At 37.5% G+C, this 26,175-nt stretch overlaps 1 protein-coding gene across 1 annotated transcript in view; it reads right to left on the bottom strand.

Annotated features, from left to right (window-relative positions):
* ROBO1 (roundabout guidance receptor 1) overlaps positions 1–26,175 on the bottom strand; it is a 1,116,119-nt gene that overhangs the window by 553,370 nt on the left and 536,574 nt on the right. Inside the window, exon 2 of the mRNA XM_005674780.3 lies at positions 21,386–21,469. Coding sequence (XP_005674837.1) covers positions 21,386–21,469 — 84 coding nt within the window. The remainder of the gene's footprint in view (positions 1–21,385; positions 21,470–26,175) is intronic.

Consider the following 26,175-nt stretch of genomic DNA (forward strand, 5'->3'; position numbering starts at 1 on the left):
TTAAAACTTTCATGATATTTAAGGTAGAAAAATTAGATTATAAACAGCATGCATGGATTTTTAAAAGGCACAGTATAAATTAAAGAGATGGATGAAACTGGAGCCGATTATACAGAGTGAAGTAAGCCAGAAAGAAAAACACCAATACAGTATACTAACACATATATATGGAATTTAGGAAGATGGCAATGACGACCCTGTACGCAAGACAGGGAAAGAGACACAGATGTGTATAATGGACTTTTGGACTCAGAGGGAGAGGGAGAGGGTGGGATGATTTGGGAGAATGACATTCTAACATGTATACTATCATGTAAGAATTGAATCGCCAGTCTATGTCTGATGCAGGATACAGCATGCTTGGAGCTGGTGCATGGGGATGACCCAGAGAGATGTTATGGGGAAGGAGGTGGGAGGGGGGTTCATGTTTGGGAATGCATGTAAGAATTAAAGATTTTAAAATTAAAAAAAATAAAAAATAAAAAAAAATAAAGTATAATATGTGAATACCAAAATACAAGAAAGATAAATTGCAAGTACTAACTATCCTCAAGTTATCTGAGTACCCAAAGCATTGAGGTTTCATAGAAAAGTGAATTTTGTTATAACAGAAAATATCCATTAACAAATTCATCTATTATAAATATATTCCTCTTAAACATTGTTTTCCACTTGTGTCTAGAACCTGTCTCCACTCTTTTAAGTCAGTCTTTGTAGATCAGTCTCAGCTAATCTAATAATCTGAAGTACACACAATATATATCACTTGTAAAGTAAAATTGCAAATCTTACCATAGATACAGGATCTCACAAAAAAAGAGATTTCCATGAAAGCATTGTTGGAGAACTGCTTGTATTACACAAAAAAATATTGACAGATGAGATTTTTCAGAGTAAGACGAGTTGAAGGTTTATTTTATTTTATTTTTTTTTAATTTTAATTTTTTATTTTTTTTTTAAATTTTAAAATCTTTAATTCTTACGAGTTGAAGGTTTAGACTGAGAAAATCTGTTAAGTATGACAAGATGGTTGCTTCACAAAGAATAAGACAATTCTAATAATATCAAATGTGAGTGATGGATTTCAGATCTTTCTACCACACAGTATTTATCAGAGAAATTGTGTGAGATTAGGTGCTTGATTCATTATCCAAGACAGAGTTGCAAACATAGAACATATTTAACTGAGGATGACATAAATTACTTTTCTAAGTTGTGGTTTATTTTTTAAAAGTCCTAATTACTTTTTCAATTTTAATAAAATGTACTCTTGCCTTTTGTGTCTGGTCCTGTGTGTATGGATTCTCTTTAAGTGAAATTTGTTCTACTATAGATGGGTAATAAAGACTGCTTGCATATTAAAATTTGGGGTTTGGTGATATTATTTTCACTTTTTGCTTTTCTTTATTTTTCTAAATTACATGTATTGGTAGCATATTAATTATGTAATCATTAAAACCTTCAATATGTCATTTTTAGAAATTGGGGGATACTTGTGGATTGCTTAATTAAATGAAGATTATTAACTGACACATGTAAATATTTTTAAATATTATATTTCTAAAATTACCATTTGGCTGACATGAAGTGTTAAAGCATTTTTAAACTCGAAGAATAAAATTTTCCCTTGACAAAAAACAAATTGAATTATAGAGGATACAGGTATCTATGTAAAAGGCACTGTAATTTAATCTTCATAAAACAATCAAATATATTTTTACTCTGTGTCAGAATGCTCATTAAATACCAAAAATGCATCACATGTATTTTATTTCATGTTCTAAGTCCTCCCTAAATCTTTGATTTTAGTTGAACTTGTTGATTCTGATGGTTGCTTGCAAAGCAAATTTAAGTGAATTAGTATGAATTATAAAAACAATTATTTTTTATCAACAATACTTTTTCTTTGATGCATAGAAAATGATATAAGATACATCTATACAAATGTCTAATTTATGTAAGGCAGCAGAAGTAATTGGGTAGTTACTGTTACTTGTGTGAAAACTGTACTTCTGTCATTGAAAGTGGCCTTATTTTAACTTTTTCTCCACCTTTCACTTGTTCACCTACCTAGTTACTAATAAACACCAAGAACAAAATCCTAAGTCCATTCAACTACTTTTACAAGTTAACACAGTCATTTTAATACTCATTTTGACAAGTTCTAGAGAAATCTATTGGTTTACAATGAAATGGATATAACAGAATTTGTTTCCACAAGCTTCTCTTTAATTTTTACTTTAAAGATAAGGGCAATCATCGATTGTTGAGTACAATTCTGAATTTTTTTCCTTCTACAACTTTTCTCCTTGTAGAAATACTGTTGTTAATGGAAACAAGATAGAAATACATAGAGAAAGGAAGGTTAAGACTTGGGGCTTCCCTGGTTGTCCAGTGGCTAAGACTCAGTGCTTCTAAAGCAGGGAGCCTACGTGCAGCCCTTATCAGGGAAGTAGATCCTACCCGCCACAACTAAAGATCCCGTGTGCCGCAGGAAGACCTGCCATAGCCAAGTAAATAGAGGCTTCCCTGGTGGCTCAGACAGTAAAGAATCTGCTTGCAATGTGGGAGACCTGGGTTCGATCCCTGGGTTGGGAAGATCCCCTGGAGGAGGGCATGAACCCACTCCAGTATTCTTGCCTGGGAACCCCCATGAACAGATGAGCCTGGTGGGTTACCAGTCCACAAGGTCACAAAAAGTTGGATATGACTGAGCTATTGAGCAAAGATTAAGACTAAACTACAAGGATATTAAAGGCTGTGGTGAATAGGGGTGTCCTGTTTCTGAGTAATGTCTTAGTTAAATTATGGAGTGAATAGTCTGATTCCCTTTAGAACATTTTCACTAATGAGGATTTCTGTGGCTAACTCTTTCCTAGAAATGGTAATTTAATTTTGTACTGTTCTCTGTGAAAGGACTTTGTATGTCTCCACTGGTTAAATTTTAAAATTGAAAACACCTAAACTGCATTTGAAAAATATAATGAACAGACATATTTACTCATAATTACAAGCTGCATATATTTTAAAGCAAACAATGAATCACATATTATTTGGTGTAGCTCTTCTTATTCTTGATGTTAAGCTACATCGTAATGTCTCTTTAATTTTCTTAAGACAGAAAAATCCATTTCAGGCATTTGTTTCTGGATTAGATCTTTAGAATCTGAGGTCATGTCTGACCTGAATGAACATTAAAACTCAACACATCAAAAACATACTTTATAAGATTTATAAAGTAAAGTTGGGTAAAGTTCATTTCTTCTTTCTTTTGGCTTTATTTTACAATAGCTGTGTAAATTTAAGATTCTTTTCCAAAGTTCTATTATATATCATCTTCAAAATGCAGATGCTAGCATAAAACATATGAAAAGCAAAGTATGTCATATTATATAGAGGAATCTGATAGGGCCTTGATAATTCTTAAAAATCAATGTCCCTTTCGTAAAATGCTTTTAATCTCAAATTATGAAATACTTCACATATGCAGAAAACCACACAAATTTAATAAGTACTCATTTACACTTCGCATAAACCATCATTAAATTTTTGCCCCATTTGGATTAAATTCTTTTTTAAATAGAAACTAAAATTTACAGATTCTGCTATAGCTGTATCCTTCTCTCTTTCTACTCCTCATTTCCCCAGAGATAACTAGCATCTTGAAATTGATGTAAATCATTTCCCACATGTTTTTATACTTTAACTAGATATGTATATTCTCTTATTTCATCTGTAAAGTTAAAGTGTTATACTTAATAAATTGATATATCGTTATTATTAGTTTTAAAAATTTTATTAGAACCAACTTAATAGTACTAAAATTAAAATCGACTAGACCCCTGCCAAGACTTCAATCTTTAAAACTGATTTCAGGGGAATAAAAAGCCCTTTATGTAACAGTTATAAAGTATTCCATTTTTTTTCATGACCTTTGTTTCCCACTTGTATAATTATTTATACTGAAATTCATTAGCCTGCTCCTGAAGAGAAGCACTAAAGGCTATATAAGTAACTAGAGGTTAATTGGATAACTGTGGTAATTTGAAAGCTTATACATGCTGACTTGCAGTTATTAATAATACATGAAGCTTACTACTGATAACCATTACCTTGATGTGGGAAGCGAATGAGAATAGAAACTAGATTCGCTGTATGTGATGAGTGGCAATTCAGGAAAACTGCTTTAATCTGTTTCTGACTCAGTTTCCTCATCTATGAAGTAAAGATAGTAAAATCCACTCTGCCAAGCCACTGGGAAGATTATATGTGTGTGTGTGTTACATCACTTCAGTGTGACCTTATGGACTGTAGCTCACCAGGCTCCTCTGTCCATGGGATTCCCCAGGTAAGGGGATCTTCCCCACCCAGGGACTGAACCTGCGTCTCTTACGTCTCCTGCATTGTCAAGCAGATTCTTTACCACTAGCACCATCTGGGAAGCCCCAGGATTGTATGAGAAAATGCCAAACAAACAGTGTTATGTGCATACTAGATTTAAGTTAGCACAGGGAATGACAATTGTGTTTATTTTGCACTTTCAGAAATAAGTTCATTTACAGACTTAGAAGACTTTTGATGAAAGTGAAAGAAGAGAGTGAAAAAGTTGTCTTAAAACTCAAGATTCAGAAAACTAAGATCATGGCATCTGGTCCCATCACTTTACAACAAATAGATGGGGAAACAGTGGAAACAGTGATAGACTTTACATTTTGGGGGCTCCAAAATTGCTACAGATGGTGACTGTAGCCATGAAATTAAAAGATGCTTGTTTCTTGGAAGAAAAGCTACGTCAAACCTAGACAGCATATTAAAAAGCAGAGATATTACTTTGTTGACAAAGGTCTGTCTAGTCAAAGCTATGTTTTTTCCAGTGGTCATGTGTGGATGTGAGAGTTGGACCATAAAGAAGACTGAGCACCGAAGAATTAATGCTTTTGAACTGTGGTGTTGGAGAAGACTCTTGAGTCTTGACTGCAAGGTTTGACTGCAAGGAAGTCAAACCAGTCCATCCTAAAGTAAATCAGTCGTGAATATTCACTGGAAGGACTGATGCTGAAGCTGAAGTTCCAATAATTTGGCTACTTGATGTGAAGAGCCAACTCATTGGAAAAGACTCTGATACTTGAAAAGATTGAAGCCAGGAGGAGAAGGACGACAGACGGTGAGATAGGTGGATGGCATCATGGACTCAGTAGACATGAGTTTAAGCAGGCTGCAAAAGATGGCGAAGGACAGGGAAGCCTGGTGTGCTGCAGTCCATGGGATTGTAAAGCGTCAGACATGACTGAGCGGCTGAACAATGACAAATTTTTTCAGAAGTCTAGCTTCTCTTTTTTCAAAGAGTTTTGAAAGTATCTAATTGCCTATATTAAAGTCCTTTCTTATTAAAATATCTAGAGAAATTTCTTGTTCCTTTAACCCTACCAACCCCTCCCAAAATCCTCAATAGTTTTTGAAAACAGAGACCCACCAGGCAATCACTAGTTGTTACCCCCAGGACCTCCGGGATGAGAATCTGGCATTTGTTACCTCACTTGCTTGATTAGAAGTGAGTACAATCTGAATGCAATTAGAAAATGAGCCTCTAATGTAGATTTTAAAGATCTCATCAAAAAAAAAAAAGATCTCATCATAAGAAAAAATAATTGTAACTTCTTATGGTGATGGATGTTAACTAGACTTATTGTGGCGATCATGTTGTAAACTATACAAATACTGAATCATTTTGTTGTACGGTTTGAAGCTAATATAATATTATCCAGCAATTAGATCTCAGTTAAAAAAATAGAATAGAAAAAGAAAATGAGAACCTAGCTATTTGTATTCTAAAGTGACAAAACAGTACCATGATACAACTCCTGTGATCACCTGTAATGAAATGCTAACTGAGAAAGGCTTTGATAGGCTTTACAGTTTTTGTAGTAGACTATTATGATATTAGGGATAGAGCCTCAGACATAGAGAACAGACTTGCAGACACTGGGGTCAGGGGAAGGAGAGGGTGGGATGAAATGAGAAAGTGCCATTGACATATATACACTCTGTGTGTGTGTTAGTTGCGCAGTCATGTTTGACTCTTTGTGACCCCATGGGCTGCAGCCTGCCAGACTCCTCTGCCCATGGAATGCTCTAGGTAAGAATCCTGGAGTGGGTAGCCAGTATCTCCACTTCCCTGGAGATCCCCAGGCGAATCTCCCAGGGATCTTCCTGATCCAGAGATTGAACCTGGGTTTGAACCTGGGTCTCTTGCATGGCCGGCTGTCTTCTGCACTGCAGGCAGATTCTTCACTATCTGAGCTGCCAGGGAAGCCCCACATATTTACAGTACCACATGTAAAATAGAAAGCTAGTGGGAAGCTGCCGCATAACATAGGGAGGTCAGCTCTGTGATGACCTAGATGGGTGGGATGGAATGGGAGTGGGATGGAGGATCAAGAGGTACACCTACAGCTGATTCGCCTTGTTGTGAATACAGAAATTAATACAACATTGTAAAGCAATTATATTCCAATAATAAATAAATAAGAAACACTCAGGGGCTATATGGGTGAGCCTACCTCTTCTGAGTGCACTGAATCATTTAGAGAAGTGACATACCCAACTTCTAAATTCTTGACTCAAGGCCCAACAGGGGCACAGATAATATCTTGTGGCTTATGGCCTCAGTGCTCTTGTGGCTGAAATTCTGACTCAGCATTGCTGGATTGGGGTCTCTTGCATGAAAATTTAGAGTAGTGACTGGGAAAGTGCAGGACCTGAAAACCGGAATAGAATTATGTGGATGGGTTCAGATAAACTTGAGCCCTCCTCTCGACAGCAGGAAGGGTCTTTTCTTCCCAGGGATGAAGCTGGAGTTGCCTTACTTGGAGTCTTTCAGATAGTGACCACATTAAAGGAATAGATATATTCACCTTGCACCCTGCCCTACTGCTCCTAATTACCTCCAGAGTAAAGATCAAATTCAATTGCCAACAAGTCACAACTATAACACCTAATTCAGGAAAAAGAGGCTTACAAGATTTTGCTAATTTATACCAACAGACTCCTGAGGAATATCTATGGAATGTGATTCTAAAAGTGTTAAAGCAGGAAAAAAGGAAAGTAATTTTAAGGTGGCTGCATTTATTATGATTGGATTTAACAGAAATTCTGAAATCAAGGGCTAGTTTGAGCTGCTGCAAGTGGTTCTAGCTGTCTGCTTGGTATTGACTGAACTTAGCCTCAAGTTATGTGTTTAGGAAGTAAAGTTCAGTTCAGTTCAGTTGCTCAGTCATGTCCGACTCTGTGCAGCCCCATGAATTGCAGCACACCAGGCCTCCCTGTCCATCACCAACTCCCGGAGTCCACCCAAACCCATGTCCATCGAGTTGGTGATGCCATCCAACTGCCTCATCCTCTGTCGTCCCCTTCTCCTCCTGCCCTCAATCTTTCCCAGCATCAGGGTCTTTTCAAATGAGTCAGTTCTTCAAATCAGGTGGCCAAAGTATTGGAGTTTCAGCTTCAACATCAGTCCTTCCAGGACTGAACACCCAGGACTGATCTCCTTTAGGATGGGCTGGTTGGATCTCCTTGCAGCCTAAGGGACTTTCAAAAGTCTTCTCCAACACCACAGTTCAAAAGCATCAATTCTTTGGTGCTCAGCTTTCTTCACAGTCCAACTCTCACATCCATATATGACCACTGGAAAAACCATAGCCTTGGCTAGATGGACCTTCGTTGGCAAAGTAATGTCTCTCCTTTTTAATATGCTATCTAGGTTGGTTATAAATTTCCTTCCAAAGAGTAAGCGTCTTTTAATTTCATGGCTGCAATCACCATCTGCAGTGATTTTGGAGCCCAGAGAAATAAAGTCTGACATTGTTTCCACTGTTTCCCCATCTATTTCCCATGAAGTGATGGGACCAGATGCCATGATTTTCGTTTTCTGAATCTTGAGCTTTAAGCCAGCTTTTTCACTCTCCCCTTTCACTTTCATCAAGAGGCTCTTTAGTTCTTCTTCACTTTCTGCAATAAGGGTAGTGTCATCTGCATATCTGAGGTTATTGATATTTCTCCCGGCAATCTTGATTCCAGCTTGTGCTTCCTCCAGCCCAGCATTTCTCATGATGTACTCTGCATATAAGTTAAATAAGCAGGATGACCATATACAGCCTTGACATACTTCTTTTCCTATTTGGAACCAGTCTGTTGTTCCATGTCCAGTTCTCACTGTAGCTTCCTGACCTGCATACAGGTTTCTCAAGAGGCAGGTTAGGTGGTCTGGTATGCCCATCTCTTTCAGAGTTTTCCACAGTTTATTGTGATCCACACAGTCAAAGGCTTTGGCATAGTCAATAAAGCCGAAATACGTGTTTTTCTGGAACTCTTACTTTTTTGGTGATCCAGCAGATGTTGGCAATTTGATCTCTGGTTCCTCTGCCTTTTCTAAAACCAGCTTGAACATCTGGAAAATGCCTGAAATTCTTTGTCATAATGGGGAGGGAGGAATCCATATGACTATCAAGCATTTGACATGTGGCTGATCTAAATCAAGATGTCCTTAAAGAGTAAAATAGTGCTATCTTAATGATAATTTTAATATGGATTACATATTGAAATAATAATGTCTTTATCAGGTTAAGCAAAATATAATTTAAAAAACGATTTCAGTTATTTCTTTTTACTGTGCTTTAAAATATGGCTTTTAGAAAATGTGTACATATACATGTGGTTTGCATCTGTGGTATGCATTTAAAATTTTATTGGGCAGTGCTGATATAGAGGGATTCAAATGTTTGAGTGGATTTATCATTTGTGACATATGTACCCATTCTCCAATTTTGTTTCCTGCAAAGGCCCATTAGACAATCCCATCAACAAGGCATTTTCTACTATGCTCCAAAGAGGAGCCTCTGCATCCTTGAAAGCATTGTAGCCTTTGTTCTTTGACAGCTGGGGATGAAATTAGAAAGCACTGTCATTGTAATGAGCTCCCTGATTTCAATGTGGATGATAGAGTCATGGGGTGAAAAGTGAAAGTCACTCAGTCATGTTAGACTCTGCAACTCCATGGACGATACAGTCCATGGAATTCTCCAGGCCAGAATACTGGAGTAACCATTTGCTTCTCCAGGGGATCTTCCCAACCCAGAGATCAAACCCAGGCCTCCCACATTGTAGGCGGATTCTTTACCAGGGTCATAGGGTGGCCAAGACCAAATGGTCACAATTAACTATCAGAGACAAAGTGAGCATGGTCTTTCCAACTCCCATCGATTTTGGTCACCCATCTCCCATCTGTTTTTGTTGTGGTTTACAGATCATGACTTCCTAAAATTAAAATAGTTGTGAAGTGACCAAAGTATAATTAAGTTTTAAATAAATAAAGAACTCTAGGTTTGGTGAAAAAAGACCTGACTTGAGTCCACTACCCAATTGCCAGACCATGAGTGGTCACCTAGTGAGTGGGTTTGAACTCCCATAACTGAAGGAGAGGCCTGGTCGTTATGAAAAAGGGTCACACAATACCCTTTACGTAAATCAAATTTATGTACTATGACTTTATTTCTGGATTTCCCTAAAAGAAGCCCATTTATCAAGATGTTTGATTTGATGAAAGGGAGATGCAGACTGTGTGATATTAATATCTAGAGATCTTGAACACAAGTGCATTTCATCAGTCAAATGATAGAGCTTTGTCTTAAAGCATCTGCCAGTGTGCCTGAAAAACCTATCTTGTGACAATCTTTTTAGTTTTTGAAAACAGTTGAATCAACAATTGGCAAAATAACAACTGTCTCCTTGACCCATTGAATGAAGGCTTTTAAAATTTATTTATTTAAAAAACCTTTTATTTTCTGGCTGTGCCATGATATTTCTGGGATCTTAGTTCCCCAACCCGGAGAAGGCAATGGCACCCCACTCCCGTACTCTTGCCTGGAGAATCCCATGAATGGAGGAGCCTGGTGGGCTACAGTCCATGGGGTTGCACAGAGTCGGACATGACTGAAGCGACTTAGCAGCAGCAGCAGCAGTTCCCCAACCAGGGATTAAACGCAGGCCATGGAAGTGAGAGCCCTGAGTCCTAACAATTGGACCACTAGGGAATTCCTGGGTTCCATTTTTTTTAATAGTAAGAAGTCTTTAGAATTGCTGCTCTGTGTAAACCCAACAAATCAAATGAGATACCCTATCTCTGTGATTATTTTGCCAACAAAGGCCCATCTCCTCAAAGCTGTGGTTTTTCCATTAGTCATGTACGGATGTGGAAGTTGGACCATAATGAAGGCTGAATTCCAAAGAATTGATGCTTTTTAACTGTGGTGTTGGAGAATGAGAGTCCCTTAGACTGCAAGGAGATCTAATGAGCCCATCCTAAAGGAAATCATTCCTAAATATTCGCTGAAGCTGAAGCTCCAATAATTTGGCCACCTGGTACAAAGAACTGACTCCTGAGAAAAGATCCTGATGCTGGGAAGGATTGAAGGCAGGAAGTTGGAGATGGTTGTATGGCATCACTGACTCGATGGACATGAGTTTGAGCAAAATCTGGGAGTTGCTGAAGAACAGGGAAGCCTGGCATTCTGCAGTTCATGGGGTCACAAAGGCAGACACAACTGAGTGACAGAACTGATCTCTGTGAAAACATGAGCCAATTCCTGCCAATTTCAAGGACCATTTCATTGTACAATGGGCATTTGACCTTATCTTTTCTCCACTTCCCTGGTGGCTCAGAGGTTAAAGCGTCTCCCTGCAAAGCAGGAGACCTGAGTTCGACCCCTTGGTTGGGAAGATCCCCTGGAGAAGGAAATGGCAACCCACTCCACTATTCTTGCAGGAGAACTCCATGGACGGAGGAACCTGGTGGGCTACAGTCCACAGGGTTGCAAAGAGTCGGACACGACTGAGTGACTTCACTTCACTTCACTTCACTTTCTCCATTAAACTAAGTCCTGGGATAACAGAGATAGGGTTTGGAGAAATGACAAGATTATTGTACTTAAATCAGGAGATTTAAGTGTTAAAGATTCTTGCAGATATTTTCTTTTTACCAGAGAAAATTAACAGACACTGGCACATAAAATGCAGCTACTATTCCAGTAAATTCATTCTTCTCCCATAAAGAAATCATACCAGAAAAATTTTCCTTTCACTTGGTAGGCATGGTGCTACATATCTTATCTAAGGGTACATCAACCCTCTGTCTTTATTCCTCTGAGATCTTGATCATCTCACTATCCCCAAGTCAACATCCTGGTCCTCTAGATTGTTGAAATCATGCTCATAAATCTTGGTGAGCAGTAAGCAGCATTTACTCTATGACTTCGTAAGAACTAAGCATTCCAAAGGATGTGAGATAAAAATCCCATTAAAAAAAAACAGGTCCTGCCTACTATTTCTGTGAAGTTTAATGGTATGTTCCTGTCAGGATATTTTTGCCAAAGTGACCCACATTTTTTAGTAATATGTCTGCTTGTTGGTTATCTTTTAATAATGGCGGAAATATATAACACATTTGGGTGAGCTTTTCCTTCCTATTAATCAACTGCCCTCAATGCTATCCCTTTTGAGTGTGACACAGAGCAAGAGAAGGCTGCCCTACTGATCCAGCTTGCCATGCAAATCAGATTTCTTGTCTGGGCCACATGACAGAGAAAATCCATTGTGCAGCGATGGGACATGAGTGAGTGAGTGAAAATTGTTCAGTCATGTCCAACTCTTTGTGACCCCATGAACCATAGCTCACCAGGCTCTTCTGTCCATGGAATTCTTCATACAAGAATACTGGAATGGGTTGACATGCCCTCCTCCAGGAGAGCTTATAGACCCAGGGATCAAACCCTGGTCTTATGCACTATAGGCAGATGCTTTACTATCTGAGCCTCCTGCAAAACCCAATGGGACTTGATATGATGGCAAATTCTGGCAATAGAATCACAGCATTGAGCAGCTTGGGCTTCAGGGGAAAGCAATGATCCCATAGTTGTAGTACTAACCTTTAGCTGATTCAATAGTTTCTTGCAGCAATGTAAAGTAATAATAATACAATAATTTTATAGCAAATGCTATGTACTGATTACATGACCCTCCAAGTATTAACTCTTTGGATACCTGAAGTCTATGAATTGTGGGGAAAAAGTCTATAGAAATGACTGTAAGCAGGAAAAAAAAAATGATCATTTCCTATAAGTATCTGTAAAAATTAGAGATCAGGAAAGATTAGCCAATTCTGTTTAAAGTTTCAAAATATTAGTGAGTGACAAATATTATTTCCTTTTTATGAATTGGAGAAGCTAAAACAGAAAAGGTGGAGCATGGTTTCCGTAAGACTTTAAGCAGGGTTCTGAAGAAGTGCAGGCATGAGACTCTACTCATGACTGTAAGCTGACAGTTCATGGCTGGAACTAACTAGCATCATGTTAGTGGGCTTCCCGGGTGGCTCAGTGATAAAAAAAATCTGCCTGTCAATGCAGGAGACATGGGTTTTGATCCCTGGGTTGGGAAGCCCCCTGGAGAAGGAAATGGCAACCCACTCCAGTATTCTTGCCTGGAGAATTCCATGGAAAAAGGAGCCTGGCAGATTACAGTCCATGGGGTCACAGAGTCGGACAAGGCTTAGTGACTAAACAACAACAACGAAAACTGCTTGGAAGGCTTTGAACTTGGGATTTGTCTTACTAGGTTATGAGGTAGTCATTTCCAAAGTCTTGCCTCTGTAGTCAAAGTGGAGAATAGATAAGCTAAAATATTAATTGCTTTGTGTAAATTGTTGTGTAAATGAAGATATTACTGAGTTCTTGAGATAATTAGGTTGTCCATTTTACTGTGGCTGATACAAGACAAGAATTATTTATTTCTTCAAAATTTGTTAAACCTCTCTAAAAGCTCTTACTCTGAATCCCTCATATGCATAGGAGCTCTGTCTTCAGAATGTCATTCACAGTAAAAAAGGGCCTAATACTTTATTTTTGGGGGGGCTCCAAAATCACTGCAGGGGGTGGCTGGAGCCATGAAATTAAAAGACACCTGCTCCTTGGAAGAAAAGTTAGGACCAACCTAGACAGCATATTAAAAAGCAGAGACATTACATTGCCCACAAAATTCCGTCTAGTCAAAGCTGTGGTTTTTCCAGTAGTCATGTGTGGATGTGAGACTTGGACCATAAAGAAATCTGAGTGCTGAAGAATTGATGCTTTTGAACTGTGGTGTTGGAAAAGACTCTTGAGAGTCTCTTGGACAGCAAGGAGATCCAACCAGTCCATCCTGAAGGAAATCAATCCTGAATATTCATTGGAAGGACTGATGCTGAAGCTGAAATTCCAATACTTTGGCCACTTGATGCAAAGAACTGACTCATTTGAAAAGACTCTGATGCTGGGAAAGATTGAAGGTGGGAGGAGAAGGGGACGCAGAGGATGAGATGGTTGGATGGCATTACTGACTCAATGGACATGAGTTGGAGCAAGCTCTGGGAGTTGGTGATGGACAGGAAAGTCTGGAGTGCTGTAGTCCATGGGGTCGCAGAGTTGGACACGACTGAGCAACTGAACTGAACTGACTTTATGTTTCAGAGTGTATCTACTTATCTACACATCTCTAAAATTTGTTACTTTGGGATATATTCAAAAAAAATCAAAAGAAAAGCATTCTTTCAAAAATCCAAATAAAAACTATTCATGCAAAGTGTTTTCTCCTCTGGAACATCTAACTAAGAAAATAAAGTTAGATGAAATTTTCCTATTAAAGTCAAGGTTTTTCCATTTTATAGAAGCTGAGACACTTTGCTCTTTCCTCCTCTACTCAAAATGTGTAGCTACAAGGTTTTCCAGATTGAAAATGTTACAAAATACTATATATAACAATCAGTGCCTTAGTCAACAACTTTTTGTAATGATTTAAATCTCTAAAACATTCATTACAAACTCTGGGATTATAATTATTGTTAACAATGTTAGGATAACACAAAATTTGATTTTTAATATAAAAATTAATTGAAATAGACTGCTTTGAAATCTTCTTTCATAGAATCCCAATGTTGTTATGATTCAACTTAATTTTCAATTCTCAAATCCACCTGAAGCTTCCATGTTCCATGTCCCTTAAACTTTAGGAAGGCAAAGTTAGGCATGTCTACGTCAATTATCACAAAAATAAAGCCAGTTTTCCTTTTGCTTTAATTCAAAAAGCAAGAATATCGGAATGGTATACATAAGTGTAACCCGGTATCCTCATCTTCTGTCTCATTTTCTTCCTTTTCATATTTTCAGAGAACTGGCAGAACTGCCTGAAAATTGGGGTCATTCAAAAAAAAAAAAACAACAAAGAACAAAACCCACATATTTTACAGCTTTATAAATCTGGGAAAAAAGTATCTCTTTCCCTTTACTTTGAAAGACTAAACCAATTGGTTTAATTGATATGATGCTATGATCTTCTTCCCAATATGGGTTAACAGAAAGTAGAGATGGTTTAACTTATCATTTTAGTGAATGTTTATTAATTCCCTATGATGCGCAAATGTGTGATGCACAAGTTGCAAAGAACAAGTTAATTAGGGATTCATCAGATATAATAATCCAAAGAAGAGTCATGCATGGTACTGATTTTAACAAAATTTAAATCTTAAATACCCCATGTCCCCAGTACAATGCCTTCCCCAGGGTAGGTACTTAATATGAATAAAATTCAATTATTAACTCCAGAAAAAACTGGTTTTGTTTATGTAAATAAATAAATGATCACTCAAATATTTCATAAAGAGTAGCGTAGGTATTTTATATGAATTTGCATATTAGTATGTTATTTTCTAGAGCCAAATAGAAAGGGCTTAAAAATATATTAATATGTAACCACTTAAGTGTAGCGTTAATTTTAATGTGTTCAGTAGTTTATTTTCTTACACTTCCTCATTTCTAATTGACTCTGTGACATATTTTAAGTTTAAAAATGCACTAAAAGTCAGATTTGAGAGACATAGTTCTAGTTTTCACTGCTAAATGTCTATACTATCGTGGTTAAATCATAATAACTTTATGAGTCTCAGTTTTCTCACCTATAAACTGATTATGAAGAGACTTCTAATAACTTACCCATATATTAGAAGACCTAGAAAGGGAAAGTGAAAGTCGCTGTGTCCTGTCCGACTCTTTGCAACCCCATGGACTGTAGCCTGTCAGGCTCCTCTGTCCATGGAATTCTCCAGGCAAGAACACTGGAGTGGGTAGCTATTCCCCTCTCCAGGGGATCTTCCAAACCCAGGGATGGAACTCAGGTCTCCTGCATTGAAGGCAGATTCTTTACCAACGGAGCCACCAGGGAAACCTGAAGACTCAGAGGTTTAGCATAAAAAGCAGTTGTCAGTAAAATTAGTTTGAAATCTTGACTTACGAAAGTTCTTTAGACATCAAAGGATAAGAAAGACCTCTCAGAAACATATCACAATAAACAGATACAATATTTTGCTAAAAGCATTGGTAGACAATAAATATTAAGGATGTTTCCCAGAAAGTAGGAGAGAAAACAACAAAGAATTAGAAATTAGGAAAGAAAGGGCAAGAGACTTAATGAATCAATGTAAGGGGTTCACAGTCTGATTAACAGCAATTTCAGAACAGGGAATGTAGAGATGGGAATTATCAAAAAGTAATTTAAGAAAATTTCCCTTTGAGTTACTGAACTGAATGACTGATCCAGTACCCAGCATTTGAACAAATAAGCAGGCAAACATGGATAAGCCACAATAAAGTTAATTATAGTAAAAGTTCTTTGTTCTTGATGTTTTAAAAGTTTTATTATGATATATTTTGTGACGACTAGGCTTCTGTTAAAGAGAAGACAAACCAGGAAAGTGGAAGAACTGATTTCTGGGAAATAGAACTAATATAAAAGAGTGATGAAAGAAAGTCCGAAAGTTCCAGGTCTAGGGAGAAATCAGTTTGGGGCAAAAATGGAGGCTTTTATGAGAAAGACATCTGAAAAAGCCTCCGATCAATGGAATATTGGACATAATTAAGCACTTGCTGCTGCTGCTACTGCTGCTGCTAAGTCACTTCAGTCGTGTCCGACTCCGTGCGACCCCATAGACGGCAGCCCACCAGGCTGCCCCGTCTGTAGGATTCTGCAGGCAAGAACACTGGAGTGGGCGGCCATTTCCTTCTCCAATGCATGAAAGGGAAAAGTGAAAGTGAAGTCGCTCAGTCGTGTCCGACTTGTAGCAACCCCATGGACTGCAGCCCACCAGGCTCCTCCATCCATGGGATTTTCCAGGCAAGAATACTGGAGTGGGGTGCCATTGCCTTCTCCAACTAAGCAATTAGGAAGTTAAAATTCAATGATTAGTTCCAGAAAATGAACAGTCTTGTACAAAGATCCAATGCAATTTTAGTATTTTACTTGTCTCTGTGGTAGATACACAAAGGGACAGCTTGCTTAAGCCCTACCAATGTAAACTCTGTTAATTTAACAAAGAATGTGATAGTGGAAGGAGAGGGGAAAAGATTATAAGATAATGTATAAAACTGACAAGTCAAGAAGTATTTGCAGATTCAATTTATTTAAAAATATAAAGGAAATTATCAGAAGAAATATCTAAAAGAGTAAGAAAATAGATTAAAGGGAGGTAGGTTCAAGAATAAGGAGGAAGAGTAGGGACCTACTTATTTTTGTTTAAAGCTTTTGTCTTATTTGATTTAAACAACATGTGCATTCATTATTGTGATAATAATGAACCTAGGATGAGCTCAGCAGAGACTTAAAATACTGGTTACTAGCACTGGTATTGTTGTGTAGAAGGAACGTGACTGATCTATTTAACTTCTAACTGTGTGCTGAAATATAGCTTATAATTACAACAACCCCTTGCAACCTTTATGATGCTGGAAAACGTCATTAATTTCTCTTCTGGAATACTGAAGCGGACATTAGGTACTATCACTATTAATAACAACATCTTTCTGAGAGGGTTGTTATGAGGATTAATTGAATTAAGTCATGTAAAGTGCTTAGAAAACTTCATTGCACCCATTAAGTGAAAATAAATGCTACTTATCAGTATCAATACATAAGTTTTTAAAAGGTGCACACACCACAATGAAGCTTCTGTTTGATTTTAGTCAGGAAGCTATAGCATTAAGAATGTAGAATGACAGAAGAATCAATGCCGCCATAAATGAACAGTTACCTGTTGAGATTCCAAAACGTGAGGCAAACAAGGTTTGGGGGATGTTATTTGTGTGCATATGAGAAAACATGCTGGGGCTTCCCTGGTGGCTCAGATGGTAAAGAATCTGCCTGCAATGTAGGAGACATGGGTTCGACCTCTGGGTCAGGAAGATCCCCTGGAGAAGGAATGGCTACCCACTCCAAGATTTTTTTTTAATAGAGCATATATTTTGTTTCTCACCAATCAATTATAACCAAACTTTATTTGGAGGTAGTGTTGATTAACAGAAGACTCCATTATTCCCATTTGAAATTACTCTGCAATTCTGATATTCCATGGCTAGATTTTTACTTAAATTGGTACTGAACATGATTCTGATAACTGTTCAGCTTTAAGATTTTCAAATTTACATTTATCTTTTCTCCTGATATGCCACTGTAAATATAGGAAACTAATCCTCCAAACAGACCTAGGTTGATGGGGGACATTATCTTATCCTTAGTATGTAGAAATGGGAAAAAGGATATATTTTAGACATTACTCATCAGATTTACAGACTTTTTTCTGGTACTTAAGAAACATATAAAGTTCATTTGTTTTCTAATTAATAATCACAACTTTCTGGAAAGATTAGACATGCTACTAGGATGTCAGCTCTCACTTATTCCCTAAATTTTGTATATTGATAAATTTCTGTCTAAATGTTGTGTCACTGACTAAAGCTGTATGTGATTTCTGTCTATATTTCAGACATTTAAATATTCTTGGATGTGTTACATAGGTTTTTTCATATTTGTAAAACACCATACGATTTCTAGAAGTCAATAGACAGTGTACTCTTTGTAGAAGCTCCTTTAAAAAAAATAATTGATCATTACATATTCAACTTCTTTGGGATGTCTGTCTGACCCCACAAAGTGCTGATTTGAAATCCCACCTCACTTGTTCTTGCAACAAACTCTATATACTTTGACTGTAAAGTAATCCCCAATATTTATGACACAATTAGTTAAACAGGAAATGGGCTACTTCTCTTTAAAAAAATGTGCAAGTTCACTCTAGTAACACACTGTTATGCTACCTGAGAACTATTCTGTATTCATTGATTAGTAGAAGAAAGACTAAAATACTTTCAAACCTTGCATAACTTTATAGTACTGTATATGAAGATGGCAAGGAGAAAAGGGTCAATTTATTTCTTCCTTAAACTCCGTATTACTATATTTTCCTGGGCCTCTCAAATCCCTTATGTAATTTAGATAAGTACAGTATATGGTTTAATAGTAAGTACTATTAACAAAAGATTATCATTTGTGGACTATATCATTGATAAAAATTTCATGTGTATGATATGAGTCCCTGGGTTCTAGTTTGAAGGGTCAGTTTGATAGTGATGGTCCACAGTGATCTGAGCAACAGAGCAGATGTTGAGGTGACAAATTAGCTCGTAGCGGAAATTGCACTCTATGTAGCGGTAGAGAAAGAAAGAATTGGGGATGTGTGGAAGTGAATATTAGTGAACTGGTGATTTTCTTCTTTGGGACTGTTTCATGTTGCTGCAAATATGTTTTCCAGAATTGCATGACTCCTTCTGAGAAACTTTTCTTCTTTAAACTTATGAATGTTAGGAGAAGGAAGGAAAGTCCTACATGTCAGTTCAACAAAATGAAGCAACATGTACTGAAAAATAAATACCTAGTCTACCAGTATATTCAACTTGCACAGTCGTTTTGAGAAATTATACAAAAAATATAGACACCTCAAACAGCACTTGATACATTTACTTGTTAACATTTTTAGAAGTTTATCTTGCAACTAACTCACATCAGTGATTTGACAACTGTTTCATATTCTCTGTGTTGTTTAATATTTATATGTTATTTCTGACAATGCTCTTTCTGTCATATCCAGTGTTACTAAACTCTAGATGTACTAAACTACAGTCAATTTATGTTAAATATGTAAAAATTTCCTGAACAGATAGGTCATCTTACTTTCCTCTGAACTGATCTCTTGTATAAGAAAAGGTTCTAACAATTCAGTTATACACGGTCATAGTAAAAGGAATTCATACACACAGAGACACACAAATAACACAAACTGACACACATACAAAAAGAAATCTGTAGGTAATTTCATTTAATATTTTTGTGTGATTATGTCAACTTCAGAGGCAACTAAAATCTTTATAATTGTTATCAAGCAGACAAAACACATTTTTTTCCCATTGAATTTTTATCACTTCCAATGGAGGTTTTAATGAGCAAAGAAAAGGTCAGTATGCAAATAAAAGAGACACAAACAGCATGTCTAATTCATATAGTAGAAAAGAAGTTCCTGAATAATTAACTCGACTGAAGTAAAACATATGAAACAAACTTGCTTTGGTATAAGAGTAGTACAAACTGTTAGTCTCAGGAAAAAGATCATTCAGGAGATGGTTTTTCCAGGCACTTCACATTAAATGGTGCTGCTTTAATTAGTTCCCATGTAGAATCTAAGGATGATTTTTAAAGTTATCTACCTCCTCCTATTAACTAATCTAATGATATGTTTCATAGCAGAAATCTGATTATTGAATAACCCAATGAAGAAAAATAAATAAGAAGGAAAAATTTGTAAAATGCTACATTTAGTCTTAAATGCATTTCTATTTAGGTTCTCTTAATTCAACACTCCAACATGATTTATGCATTGGTTATATATAATTTTCAGAAAATCCATAAAAGACAAAGCGCAAACCCCATTAGTGTGTCTAAACAATGCAGTTTAGACTGGGCGAGCATAGGGAATCGAACTAAGATGCACTGGCAAATGAGGCACCCCAGAGAAAGAACACTATGTTGGATTCCTCCTTTCATAAATATGGACTTCCTCAGTAGTGATGCTATTAAGAAATGACATTTACAGCTCTTATTCTATCTAAGTTTCTGAAAAAGTATCATACAAATGCCCTCACCATCTCACCACCAATGGGCTTTGATTGGGTGGTACTTTAATCTCAGTTATTATGTTGGAAGATAGGGGAGAAAAGAGAATGAGTCATCTATGACTAAAAGTATTAAAGCTGCTTATAAAAGTGCTATTAATTTTCATAGTTGTTTTGCATGTTTGAAACCCTGAATTTTGTAGATGAGGGATAGTATTGGAGATAATTATTACTATGAACATAGTGAAGACGCTTCCAAAGTACCAGTTTATTTTTATACCAAGGTGAAATGTATCTGTTGGTTTATTTTCTTTTAAACACAACCATCTCTAAGATTATAATTATACACATCTCCATAATCTCTATCCCCAGCTACTTTACCACATAGCTACTCTTCCCCCACACACCTCCCTAGGTACAGCCCACAAGCTGGCAAAATCTATGAAACTGTGCTAACAAGAACTTATGAAAAGAACACAATAAACAGCTGCTATTACAACATGACCACTGTCACACCATTTTCTGATCCAATGGATTAAGAGTGCTGTATTTCATTCTTTGCTTTTATCTAAAGATTTAGTTAAATTGTCTCAGATGCATAACTTATGCAGCTATGTTTATAACTATGCTTACAAATTCTGCCTGAAACATTTCCGTTATTTCCAGCATAATCATTCTTAGACATTTGTAATATGAGTTATTTCTAATAGATTCAATCAGTTAAATTGTTACTTTTATGCTGACATACACATGCATCTATTTAAGAACTGGTGTGTAGATTAGTATCAAGAACTCATGCAAACACAATCCGGAGATCTAAGCTGGTAATTTTGATTCATAACACTCTTGTTAAGAGTTTGCTTTCTGTTGTTGGTAAGACTGCAGGCGTATCAACAAAAAACAAAGGTACAGATAATTTTGCTCCTTGATTACTTGAAAGTAGTCTTTTATCTGTTTTGATAGCAATTTAGTTAGATATTAAAACTCTAAGAATGTATGATGCTTCTAAACATATTAGCGACACCAATATTTCAGGCTGATAAGCATCCTTTTACATTAAAAGTAATAGACAACAGGAATGCAAGCAGTTTTCATGTTACATATCTCTTCCCCAGAGTGTTTACTCTAGCAATATGGTCTCCCAGCTGAAGAAGGAATAAAATCTGGAAAATGAGGACAAGAAGTTGTTGGGGTTGTTAGCAGGAAGCAGGGATGGTCAGAAAGATAATTTTACACAGGTGGTTGATGACTGATGGAGGTGGATGCATTTCAGGAGAAATGGAAGGTTAGTATCTGGGAAAGAAACACTCTACCTGTATAGCCCAGCGAATTGTCATCGTTATCAGAGGTGGGGCTGGGCGTCCCGTTGTCTTTTCCCCTCTCTACGTCTTCAGGGTCTGTCGGAAACAACACCAGAGCTGCTGATGGGGTCACAGTAGTAACAGTAGTTGCCATTTCGATCACAGCATGTCCAGACACAAGTAAATCCACATGCGACAGGAAAACACACAGGGACAACACACAGCACACGTCCTCCTCGCCCCTCCTGCGGCACACTGAGCCTTGTGAAGGTCTCAGCATCACGGCTTACACTTTCTACTTCTGCTCCTTAATTTCCCTAATGTTCTGCTCTGCCTGCACCTTTGCTGCACTTCAAAGCTGGCGAAAGGGCTCTGCCTGCCCTCTGTGAGGCCGCCAGCGCGGACTGAGAGAGCATATGGAGGAGGGAGAGGGCAGGGTGACTGAATGCTAGCATTGCTAATTTTCTACCTTATTGTTAATCAAAGCTATTGACTGCGATCACTCCCCATCATCGCTTCATCTCCTGCCAATTACAGACTCCAGGGACTGTACCTCATATGGGTGGTGGAGGGGGGGAGGGTGTGGGGAGAAAGAGGGTCTCGTCAAAGAAGAGGGCAGATGATAAAAACGTCATACTTTTCTGAGCAGCAGTAAAGAAAGCACTGCAACATCCCATCTCTCAAAAGGCAACAATTTGTCATCTTAAAGGACTGAGATAAATTCACTAAAATGAATGCATGTGTAAAAGGAGACCTGACTTTGCACATTTGGGTTTGAATATCTGAAAACATTCCAAATTGCTTTTGATTCTAGATTGCAACCACCCAGACAGGTACTTTCATTCATTCATTCTCACTTTTCTTGAGTAAAAGAAATGGTTTTGTATGTTTTTCAAACTGCACATCAATTTTCCTGTCGAATTTTAGGCTAAGCATGATAGCATTCAGGTCCCAATATTCAGAAGCTGAGCTGCCATATAAATAGATACCCACACCCAGTGACACCACTAATTTCACTGGTGTTCAGTCACTCTGTGTGTCATATCTCTGTGTGTTAGATAAACATGGGCAGAGTCTCTAAGCTCTGTTGTTGATAAGCAGACAGACACAATAAAACCCAAGTGCCTACCTCCTAGATCGAATACCAGAGAGTCCTGGTTCATTCAAGTACCACCTTAAACAGCAGCTACAGAGGGTTTCTTAGTCTGAGCAGTGAAGAAGCACAGCTGTTTACTCGAGGAAGGAAAGTCTGTCACTTATGAATGAGGCAGCCAGGACACGCAGGTAATGCCCCTTTAGGAACAGCACAGGGGTCATTAATTTTGTGTCCCTGCTAGTTTTTTTTTTTTAAGCTGGGCTGACACATTTTGGCTTAGACACCACTATTCAAGGAGGCTGTAGAACATTTTAAAAGAGGATAAAAAGTCCCACACGAGTCTGCTTTGTGGCTTTTTGCATGTAGCATGTTTAACGACCCTGTCCCTGTCTTCCCTCCTCCCCAGTCCATGTGTCATTTAATTACCCTGGTGAGGTTAAAATGAAGGGGGAAAAAAAAGGTTCAGATCTCTGCAGACTAAAGGGGAAAAAAAGAGGGCTCATTATCACTCTATTCATCCTTGCCTTCCCAGCCATGGTTCTTGTCATGTTTGTCCTTAAAACCAACTCTGGGAGTGGTAGGGCAGGGAACCAGTCCACCAGCTACCCCTCCAGTCTGTTAATGTATTTATATGCACAGATCGTTTTGGTCAGAGATGTAAGTCACAGCAGTACGACAGAATGGGAACCAAGCATTTTTGTGTATTTTGAAGCAGTGTTAGGACAATGTTCTGTCTCAAACTAAGTAATGTTGCTCAAATAGACTAACCAAATAAGAGTTTCATGTAGGAAGATAAACGGAAGGTGCTTGCTCAAATGTATTAAAAGGCTTTTAAGGGACTGCCCCTGTTTACAATCGAGTTTTAAAATATACAGTGTGTTTAGGGTCAACTTTAATTTTACAGACTACTTATTTATAGTAGCAGATGCCCTCTTTCAAAGGAAATACTACTTTCAATTTATGATGATATAGTTTATTTAATGTGAAAGCACATATATCTCACCACTCTGTTAAAAATACAGTAAAAATCTATCCAAATCTAAGTCAATTTGTCAGTAATGGTATTATGAGACTTTGGGGATAAGGCCTGTGAATGCTTTTTTTATTAAAGCTTCTCTGATGAGAATGAGGACATTATTACAAAAACAGCAGAGACAAGGAAAGGAAGTTCACTATCATTTGAAACAAGATACCTAAGTCTGCTAAAAGTAGATTTTTCACCTATGTGTAACTTATCCTGAGTGGTTTCTGAATTTGCTTTCCTGTTTCCACTCATCAACATTCTGGCCCCTTCCTAGGCTCAGGAAATAACAGACTTTGCATCAATGAATCTTACCTTACGTGTGCAGTATATTCTGTCTGCCTAGTATTGTCTTTAATCACTAATATGCATCCCCAGTGGTTTACATGGTAAAGAATATGCCTGGAACACGGGAGACCCAGGTTTGATCCCTTGATCCAGAAGATCCCCTGGAGAAGGGAATGGCAACCCACTCCAGTATTCTTGCCTGGACAATTCCATGGACAGAGGAGCCTGGTGGGCTACAGCCCACGGGGCCGCACAGAGTCAGACACGACTGAGTGACTCACACTTTCACTTTTCATGCTAGACCTTTAGGTCTAGGAAACAAAAGATGCCAACTTTACTAACTTCACTCTTTCGTGTTCTTCCTTTCTGTCAAAAGGTAATCACGACAGGAAACAACCATTAGACTAACAGCATGTGAGCCGTAGGAGACAGTCCAAAAGATATTTATTTAAAGTTTTTGTTAACTGGTATTGCTTATGTGAGCTGTAGAATAGAACACAAGTGAGGCAAGAGATTATCTAGTGCTTATGTAGAGCCATCCAGGCCTGAAATGAAGTAGGTGTGGCTACAGTTGATAAAAGCCATCAGGACACTGAAAAATGCACTGGCAGCCAGGGGTGCTGGCTTTCGTGCGTCTGTTACCCCACTAGACGGTGAACTCCCTGAAGATCAGGTAACCTGTTTCACATGGGGAGCCTGCAGTCTGACAGTGGACCTGCAACACTAAACAGACTTGAAAAGCTTTCTCTTTTTCTTTTAAGATAATTCATGAATTAATGAAAGGTGATCACCAGAATGTGAATCTCACCCAAGTGATAGGCTTTCAGTCTGAAACAATTTGAAAACACAAAACCTGTAATTTCTGTACTAGTATTGTACTCAGGGCTTCCCTGATAGCTCAGTTGGTAAAGAATCTGTTTGAAATGCAGGAGACTCTGGTTCAATTCCTGGGTTGGAAAGATCTGCTGGAAAAGGGATAGGCTACCCACTCCAGTATTTTTGGGCTTCCCTTGTGGCTCAGCTGGTAAAGAATCCACCTGCAATGTGGGAGACCTGGGTTTGATCCCCGGGTTGGGAAGATCCGCTGGAGAAGGGAAAGGCCACCCACTCCAGTATTCTGGCCTGGAGAATTCCATGGACTATAGTCCATGGGGTCGCAAAGAGTCGGACAGGACTAAAGGAATTTTCACTTTCATCATACTCAGAAAAAAAAAAAAAAAATATATATATATATAAATTAGATGCTATTGTACTCTCTCTATCCCTAGTACTTGCAAAAGCATATAGAACATCTCCTTCAATAGAAAAAGAATTCTAGAGTCATAAAAGTATACACACTCAGGGTTAGAAATATGTTAGATGGACCCCACAGCAATCTTTCATCAGATTTGCAAATTCATCTAAATTTAGTGGCCACATGATCTTCACAGCTTTTCAAAGTAACCCATTCCAGTTTTATAGTTAAGTCCTCTCTTTTATATGAGGACTCTTTTTTCAGAAAGCTGTTTTCTAGATCTAAACTTAAATTCTAATCAATGTGGTCATACAGACCTAATGATTCATCTATGAAATTCCATTTGTCTCCCAATGCTCTATAAATGCTTGTCTTTCACAGGACTCCAGAGCTCATCCATTTCTTGTTCAACATGCTCTCTGTAGCTGTCTTCATTCAGGCTCATGGATTCAGCTATTTTTTTTTTAAGAAGATGATGAAACTTTTTTCAGTTCTTAGTTAGATTCTCTACCAATCACCAAATCTAATCTCCATTGCTTATTTCCAAGAAACCTCACGCTTTCTCCCACAAAATACTGAGCTTATCCTTTCCTTTGACCTACTTATTTCCTATGTTCCCTGTCTATGTTAAGAGAGTTATCACTGTGTTATACTTTTAATATTTTGCAATTCAGTGAAAGGTTAATATCTTTGGTTAAAACTAGACTGGCTTATGGGGTTATTTTTTCTGGTAGATTTTGCTATACAGTTTTATTTCTTTTTTTTTTTTTGAGTGGGTTGTATGCCAAACTTAAACCTACAATATACAAACAAAATATATATGCACATATATAAAATGCATATGGTTATATGTGTCCACATATACATAATCATATAATATACACATATATTTGTATAAGCTATATAATGTATGAATGGGCCTTCTTGTAACAGTCTTATACAAATTTGATAAGAGCAACAATAATAATAAATGGGAATGAAGACCTATACTATTCTGTGTCTTTCAGAAAACTTTCTCCACAAATATAATAATGTATTAAAAGTGATACAACTTTCTTTAATGGTACCTTAAGGGTAATTTTGAAATTTGTTATTTTATGTAATAATTCCTTTACTGAAGTTTCCCCAACAGCTATGCCAAACAATAATGGAAACTTTAAATT

This window comes from Capra hircus, chromosome 1, assembly GCF_001704415.2.
Source record: "Capra hircus breed San Clemente chromosome 1, ASM170441v1, whole genome shotgun sequence".
Lineage (NCBI taxonomy): Eukaryota > Metazoa > Chordata > Mammalia > Artiodactyla > Bovidae > Capra > Capra hircus.